The sequence below is a fragment of the Prosopis cineraria genome, unplaced genomic scaffold (genome assembly GCF_029017545.1).
Source record: "Prosopis cineraria cultivar Desert tree isolate PC_DT_omini unplaced genomic scaffold, ASM2901754v1 PC1, whole genome shotgun sequence".
In the NCBI taxonomy this organism is placed as follows: Eukaryota; Viridiplantae; Streptophyta; class Magnoliopsida; order Fabales; family Fabaceae; genus Prosopis; species Prosopis cineraria.
Genome location: NW_026555332.1, coordinates 9,093,507 through 9,101,808, shown reverse-complemented (window position 1 = coordinate 9,101,808; position 8,302 = coordinate 9,093,507). Strand labels below are relative to the sequence as shown.

At 31.1% G+C, this 8,302-nt stretch overlaps 1 protein-coding gene across 2 annotated transcripts; it reads left to right on the top strand.

Moving 5' to 3' along the window:
- The first annotated feature begins 3,883 nt into the window (after nucleotides 1-3,883).
- LOC129321822 (glutamate dehydrogenase A-like) lies at nucleotides 3,884-7,929 on the top strand. 2 transcript variants are annotated; one of them, XM_054967743.1, is made up of 9 exons: nucleotides 3,884-4,215; nucleotides 4,493-4,606; nucleotides 5,356-5,577; nucleotides 5,849-5,923; nucleotides 6,013-6,129; nucleotides 6,232-6,482; nucleotides 6,899-6,974; nucleotides 7,056-7,142; nucleotides 7,481-7,929. In XM_054967743.1, the coding sequence occupies exons 1-9, from the start codon at nucleotides 4,090-4,092 to the stop codon at nucleotides 7,664-7,666; spliced, it is 1,254 nt and encodes a 417-aa protein (XP_054823718.1). In that variant the 5' UTR covers nucleotides 3,884-4,089; the 3' UTR covers nucleotides 7,667-7,929. The 2 variants fall into 2 exon arrangements, with proteins under 2 accessions (XP_054823718.1, XP_054823726.1); XM_054967751.1 differs by lacking the exon at nucleotides 3,884-4,215 and adding an exon at nucleotides 4,233-4,375.
- Nucleotides 7,930-8,302: the final 373 nt, after the last annotated feature.

Sequence of the window (8,302 nt, the reverse complement as noted above, 5' to 3'; positions counted from 1 at the left end):
ATAAAAACCTATACTCTCAAAGATGTCATTTTTTTAAGTGAGGGGAGGCATATGCCCCCCTCAATTATATGTGGCTCCGCCACCAGATATAATATTTAACTACGAGATGTTCGGACTTCTAAGTTAGATATGAGTTAAAAGTATAAAAAAGTTTTGTATTAGATATATTTGGACCTAAAAATCTATATGAATAGAATGTATTTATAACTTTAATAGTTTAAAGTTTTGAGGCAAAAATTGGTATATAACTGGTACGTTTCATTTTCAATGCAATGAAGTTGAAAGTTAAGGTAAATTTTTATTCAGGTGGCATCCTTTGAACCTAATATATTCATGAATATTAGAAATTGACCAAAAGAAAAAACAATTATGTAATTCAATTTAATTATTTAAAAAATTAAGAGAGATGATATAACATTTTATCTATTAAATGTTAGGAGTCAAATGTGAGTTAAAAGTGCAAGTCTCATATTATATGTACTTGCACTAAAAAGCCTATATAAATAGCTTAAATTTTTAAGTCAAAATGTCGTGTAAAGCATGTGTGTTTCATTTTAAAATAGAAAATTTATAAATTTTAATTCCTATATTTTAGTCATATTTTATTATACATTTATGTACTTTTTTTAATATTATACATTTCTACACTTTTATCTTTTAATATTTTAAATTCATTTAAGGACTTATAATACTAAAAAAAAGTACAAGAATGTATAACAAAATACGAGCAAAGTGTATAGATTAAAAGTTATGTCTTTTCCCTTAAAATATAACACTCCACTCAGGTGATACCTTTCCAGCCTAACAATTTTAACTTTATCATAGAAATTGAGGGAAAAAATTAATGTTCAATTTAAACAAATGTAAATAATTTACAATAGTTGTGTATAATTTCAATATTTAAAAAATTGGACTAACCATTGGATTGATCGAGTTACTAGTTCAATATTTAATGGTTCCACTGTGTTTAGCAATTTAATTTTTCTTAATCAAATCTACAAAGTTTTATAATTATGTATGATTAGTCCTTATGATATTATTTTCCTTTTCAAACTAAAAAGATCAATTGGGTATGATTTTGAAGCTGTAGGGACTTGTTTTTTTAACCATCTAAATTTGGGGACTTCTTTGATGACAGATTAAATTTTAAAGACCAAATTGTTAATTGAGACAAATTTAATGGATCAAAATTTTAATTATTTTTAAATAACAACAATAATAATAATAAGATGAGGTTGATAGGTGAAATCGGCTGTGTCCCGTGTTTGCCAACTCATTCATGACTCAGTTGCTTGATTTGATTTCTGAAGATAAGACGAGACGCGGCGAAACGTAATTCTATATATTCCACATTAAGAAAAACTCTTCTGCTTGCTTCACGGCTCTTTCCATGACTTTGAAGTTTGACCACATGACTCCCCCTATTTTGGAACATCATTATTTTTTTTTATAAATTTAGAACATCAATTTTATTTTAGGGCTCAATAATTTTTAGCCAATATTTCATAGTAATTAATTAATTAGTTAAGACCTTATTTTACTAGTTTACGTTAATTAAAAAAGTCACAAATATAAAGTATAAATGTATAACAAATTGTTACTCCTTCCATTAAAAAATGTGAGACATTTTTTGAGAAGTTAAATGTTAAAAAATATAATATATTTTTAATTTTTTGAGGTGTAATCATTGTTTTTTTTAAAAAATATTCTTATTGATAATGATTTTATAACCTTGTTTAATAGGGGTAAATATAAAAAGATAGAGTTAGTTAGAAAGTAAGTAGCTATTTTATTGGGGAGTAAAATTCATTTAAAAATACCTTATATTTTTAAACAGAAGGAGTATATGTTAATTTATAAAAAACATTGTCTAATTGATAATGTAAATATGTAACCTTAGATTAAAAAAAAGGCCAAACAGTTGAATCATTAATTTGCTTTTTTTACTGATATTTAAAATGATTAATTTTATGAGAATTTTAAACTAATTTAAGCACCTTTTCATTGGTCTTTTCTCTATTGAATTGATTGTTTTAATCCAATTTCGATAATATTAAATATTGTATATCCTATTTCTTATAATTTGATTGTATACATATTTATCATAATTTGATTCTCTTTTTGCCTACGTCAATAATTTTTTTTGATCCCACATCAATAACCAATAATTCAATTAAATATTGCTAGTTTTAATTATAATTTAATTCAATTAAGTAATTATAAATAATAAAAAATGTTTTTGCACACACGTGGGTAATGTACCTTTCAAAATGTTCCTTGTACGGGTAATTTTCTACTATATTAGTTTTAAAATCCAATAAAGATTCACGTCCCATTATGTCCTCATCTCGATGGCATGAGGACCAAAATTAGCCTTTTCGTCTTTGATTCAAATTCCAATGATAAAAATTAAATAAATACATGGTTTTCAGGATAATTATTTTTTACTTATGCTTTTAGCTCTCCTTTTTTGTTTTTTTTGCATTTAAATTCATTTTATAATTTAGAATTCAAATGCGTTGGTCTTCCTCTCATTGCAATAAAGATACCTTCCGTCCTTTTAGAGGACATGAATGTCTCGTCAGCAAAATAGAATCAGTTAATTACACCAAAAAACAAAAAACTAAAGAAAAAATTGGTTAACTTTTTGTTTTATTATCTAAATATTTAATATTTAATTAAATCTGAAAAATCGCAATAATTTTTAAGACCCTAAGTTGTTAAGTTTTAAAAGATTCATTGATAAATTTTATTTTCCTTAAAATTTGGTATTAATTTTATTTAAAATAGTCATATTTTATAAAAGCATTTATTGCATTTAATAGGCCTATATACATTAGAGCATAGGACCAACATAAGCATATCTGTTTTTTAAATAGGACCAAAATTTAATTAACCTTTATTTATATCTAACAATCTTAATCTCATTAAGCAAACCTCTACTACTCAATACAATGTTAGATCTAAACATGGGGTGTGATTGATCCAAGTAGGTAGCACCAAACATTTAATGTACCTATATTTTGACCAATACAAGCCAATAGGATTGTACACGTTAAGCATAGGACTAACATACACAAATAGTTAATGAGTATAATCAACTTCTCAATATTCTCAATTTCATTGTACAAATCTTTTCTATACATTGCAAAGTGTAGATCCAATCATGTCATACAAATAATTAATAAGTATAATCAACTTCTTAATAGTCTCAATTTCATTATGCAAATTCTAATGTATAACGCAACGTTAGATCTAATCATGACATGTTTAACAAGATGATATTGTACATTTAATATATATTTTGACTCATGCACAAGCGCATACATATGTCAAAATAAGTACATTAGCATAGGACTAATATGCACAAATAATTAATGAGCATATTTTTTAAACAAGACCAAAATTAAATTAGTTTCATATCTAATTGTCTCAATTTTATTGCGTAAATATTTGTTGTCTTACGTAATGTTAAATCCCAACATGACATGTGATTGCAGATAGCATCGTGCTATTGTGTAATAAAAGATTTTCTTACTTTTTTTTTTATAATACTAACTTGTTATATTTAAATATATTAGACGGTGTTCATATATTACACGAAATTTCAAAAATAAATCCCTCATATTAAGAATACAAAAATTGCATGGATTTAGTATTTAAGAGTTAATATTAATTAATATCAATATTACAAATCCTGATAATGATAAATCAAAATTCAATACTTCAAGTGAAATTCTTGAATCAAGGTAAAAGAAAAGAAAAGAAAAAACAACAACAATAATAGTAATAATAACAATAAAATAAACGAAAAGTACAACGGAATTCAGGTTCCAATTTCCCAGCTTCTCTCTCTCACTATGTATATATATAACAAACCGCTCAACAACCACTTCATGGCTTTCATCAGGACTAGTTTCATTGCCGTTTAGTTTCTTCGTTTCACCTCTTCAAGATTTTCTTTCTTGTTGATTAGGCTTCGATCTTTCTGCATTTTATTTTCCAGAAAGTTTGAAGCTACGTATTCCTTCATTCTACTTCTTGAATTCTTGCAAACTGATACGCGTTCTTCTTCTCTGTTCTCTGATAATGTCTGGGAAATCAATCATGAATGCTCTTGCTGCTACTACTCGTAATTTCGAAAGAGCGATTCGCTTGCTTGGAATAGATGCAAAGATGGAGAGAAGCCTGTTGATCCCTTACAGAGAAGTCAAGGTGATGAAAGACGATCTTTCCTCATCTGTGTACCTTTTCTTTTCGTGGGTTTTCCTTTCTCTTGATTCTGTATTCTCTCCGGAAATTGAAAGATTTCCATTAGAGAGACATTGTATGCAGGGTTGTGTCTGTGATTCATGCTCGCAAATTTTGTACGAAAGTGAGAGGATGTGTTCGGTTTACTCTGTCAAGACTCTGATTTTTTTTTTTTTTGGTTTCTGGTAGAATCAAGATTCTGATAATATGATATTTACGTTATGGTTTCATTCACAACTAGGTCGAGTGCACGATTCCCAAGGATGATGGAAGCTTGGTGACATACATTGGGTACCGAGTGCAGCACGACAATGCTCGTGGTCCCATGAAGGGAGGGATCAGATATCATAGTGAGGTGATTTGTTATATAGCTTTCCTCTTTTTCTTTCTTTTGTGTTCTTCTGATTGAGATTTCCCCAAAATTAGGGGGTCAAATCCAGCGTTATCTGTTTACTTTACGTGGACGTTATAGATAGATATCATCCGCGGTCCTTTTCCATTTTTTTTTTTATTTCATTTCAGTTAGGAAAACTTCTTGATTTTTACTTATAAGATGTTTGAACATAACAAATTTTTTATGAGTTGGTTTCTAGCTAGGTGGGAAATAAAGATATACTCAGATACCAAACACTCCAGATCTTTCATAAGACAAAGAAATATACACATCGTTAGTAACATGCGCAAGTTTACCGCAAGTGTTTAGATATTGGAATTTCACATCACTAAGAAATTATTGCTGTTCTTTCTCATTCTCCCTTGCTGCCAAAAATAATTTTCCATTGTCTACTCCTTGAATATTTGACCACAAGTTCATTGGTAATTATGTAAAAATTTCTTCACGCATGCTAATATGTCTTTTATAAGGTCACACAGAACTAAAAGGTTTATCAGTTTTTCTGAAAATCCCAGATCATATATCAGTTGTAAGCTAGCATTTTAACATCTATAATTGGCTTGTAACCATTTGATAACATAGCCAATCCGTTGGAAGGCTGCCGGGGATTGAATTTCTTTTCGATGATTAATGTATAAATAACAAACATAATCATCTTCCTTAATTATGAATTTTGTCCTCAAATAATCGCTTAACTTGTTTCAATGAAGGTTAATATTGATGAAGTAAATGCTCTTGCTCAACTTATGAGCTGGAAGACTGCTGTGGTAGATGTTCCATATGGCGGTGCCAAGGGTGGAGTTGATTGCAACCCAAAGGACTTAAGCTTCAGTGAAATGGAAAGACTAACTCGTATTTTTACTCAAAAAATTCATGACCTTATTGGAATCTATACTGATGTTCCAGCCCCTGACATGGGCACTAATTCTCAGGTATTTGCAATATAAATATTATTGTAGTTGGTATGATAATGGTTTTTTGGTGCCTGTAATCTTAAATGGAGGGAAATTAGGTGTAGCTTTTTGGGTGGCAAATGAATTATTTTTTTATATTTTATTATGACATAATTTAATCTCTCAAGGAATGTCAATTTTTTTCACATGTATTTATCGGAGAACCTGATAACAAATATTTACATGCTTAAATTCGTGTTCTCTTCTAGTGCTGTTTTAACTGAATGTACAAAGTATTCACCAAGTGCAGACAATGGCATGGATTCTTGATGAATACTCAAAGTTTCATGGTTATTCACCTGCTATTGTTACTGGAAAGCCTATTGTAAGTATGCTTTATGAGAGTAGTTTGTTTTAAAGAAGGAATTCAGGAGAAAGTTACATGAATTCTCTTTTCCATGCTATGAATTTAAGCCTCTTGGTGGATCAGTGGGTCGGGAATCAGCAACTGGGCTTGGAGTTATTATAGCAACTGAGGCATTGCTTGCAGAACATGGGAAGTCACTGAAGGATTTGGCATTTGTTATCCAGGTACCTTTCTTATTACATATAAATTTTGCCTTTTCATTGTAATAAAGTGCCTTTTTGTTCAAGTCTAATAAGTTTATCTTCCGGGTAATGGACATTTTTAAGGGTTTGGGAAATGTGGGCTCGTGGGCAGCAAAGCTCCTTCATGAAAGAGGTGGTAAGATCATTGCAGTGAGTGATATCACCGGTGCTGTTAAGAACCCAAATGGAATCGATATCCCAAAATTGCTTGAGCACAAGGAAAAAACTCAGAGTTTGAAGGACTTCCCTGGCGGAGATGATTTGGACCCTTCTGAACTGCTTGTTCATGAATGTGATGTTCTAATTCCATGCGCTTTGGGTGGAGTTATAGACAGGTTTTGACCTTTTGCTCAACTCTGAACTCTTTTTTACCTTCCAAGAGATAAACATTATCTATTATAAAAGATTTTGCCAGAAATTGAACTAAAAAAACTGACATGGATATTCAGAATATGTACAACTTGTCTCTTCAATCAGCCTTACACTAAAACTTCTGGTCGACAACATTTAGAATATTGAAATAACTGTTCCTTTGACTGCTATTATTAAATAAGATAAAGTTATGCTCCTCTTATAGTCCATTCGTGGGCATTTTGGGGAGAAATTGTCCCCATGGATGCACTTGGTTTGTCTTGCTCCCCTGTATGAGTTTGAGTATGTTTGAACGCATGAACTACTGTTGATTAGGATTGAGTTAATTGATCTTTGAAATCATAAAACTCGTGGCACTTATTTTACGCTGTCTCTGAAGGGAAATAGCTAAAGATGTGAAGGCAAAGTTTATAATTGAGGCAGCAAACCATCCAACTGATCCTGAAGCTGATGAGGTAAGATTGTAGAGTTTACCGTTACTTATTGTTTGTGGATTATAAGAAATATCAGCTCTCACAGTCAAGTTACTACTGCAGGAACTAGCTCAGAAAGGAGTTGTAGTGCTACCAGACATATATGCTAATGCTGGAGGCGTGACCGTCAGCTATTTTGAGTGGGTTCAGGTAGTTGAGAAAGCATAATCTGTTATCTAATGTTTAATATGCTTGAGTTTGGGCTTTTCCTGTCTGCAGTGTATTTGCTTGGCTGTATGGTTATACATAATCACTCAGTATCTTAGTTTCAAACGAAATTTTGAAACTACTTTGAAAAGTTTGTTCATTGCATTATTTCAGCTTGTCAAGCCGGACAGCATGAAAATACATATCCTTGGCATGTATTTTTTAGCAACTTCATTACCAGTTTATTGTTCGCTACTTGCTGTAGCTTGACTTATGTTCATGATTTGGAGCACTGGACAAACATGACTAAATACTGTATAATTTTTACTTAACGAACACAGAACATTCAAGGTTTCTCCTGGAGCGAGGATAGAGTAAAGCGGGAACTACATCATTATATGACTAAAGCGTTCCATGACATAAAGGACAAGTGCAAATCATACGATTGCAATCTTCGGATGGGTGCCTTCGCACTTGGAGTGGAACGTGTTTCTCGTGCCACGCTCCTTAGAGGTTGGGAGGCGTAGTTCATCTGACACTCTTGCAACGATTAGTCTGTGTACCGAGGGAGATTCTGTTTTCTTCTTGGAACGCTTACATATGATGTAATCATTTTCTATACAAGTTCTCATATGCTCATTCAATATTCTCTCCCCTTTCCTTGATTTTGTTGGAATATATGGCTTGACTCCGTCGAGTCATTATTGTACTGTGATGCCAAATTTTTGTGAATAATTTTCACTTTCAAGTGAACAACTAATTGAGTCATACTTAACTGTTTGATATTTCATTTTTTTTCCCACTGAATCTGTTTGATATTTCACTTTCAAGTTTTGCTTAAAAAGCATGGTATTTGTTCAATGAGCAATAAGACGTGCAACTTCTGAAGCAAACCAGGGGCAGCTGAACTTTGCTTCGTTTTGAGGGAAAATAGTCTCTCTATTAAAGAGGGAAGGATAAAGTGAAGTACAGTACTTATTTTATTTTATTTTTCCGGCATAGAAAGAGGAGCATTTTAAACATGGATGAAAATAGTTGGTCAAAAAAAAAAACACACACACACATGGATGAAAATAAAAAACAATACAACAACAACAACAACAACAAGCCTTTATCCCACTAGGTGGGGTAAAATAAAAAACAATATTTGATGAAAAGTTATT

What these genes read in the sequence shown, in the direction of transcription:
- LOC129321822 (XM_054967743.1), top strand. Translation starts at nt 4,090, where the DNA reads ATGTCTGGGAAATCAATCATGAATGCTCTTGCTGCTACTACTCGTAAT. An exon ending in GGATCAGATATCATAGTGAG is followed by an intron (nt 4,607 to 5,355) that starts GTGATTTGTTAT and finishes GTTTCAATGAAG; the next exon opens with GTTAATATTGATGAAGTAAA. An exon ending in ACATGGGCACTAATTCTCAG is followed by an intron (nt 5,578 to 5,848) that starts GTATTTGCAATA and finishes CACCAAGTGCAG; the next exon opens with ACAATGGCATGGATTCTTGA.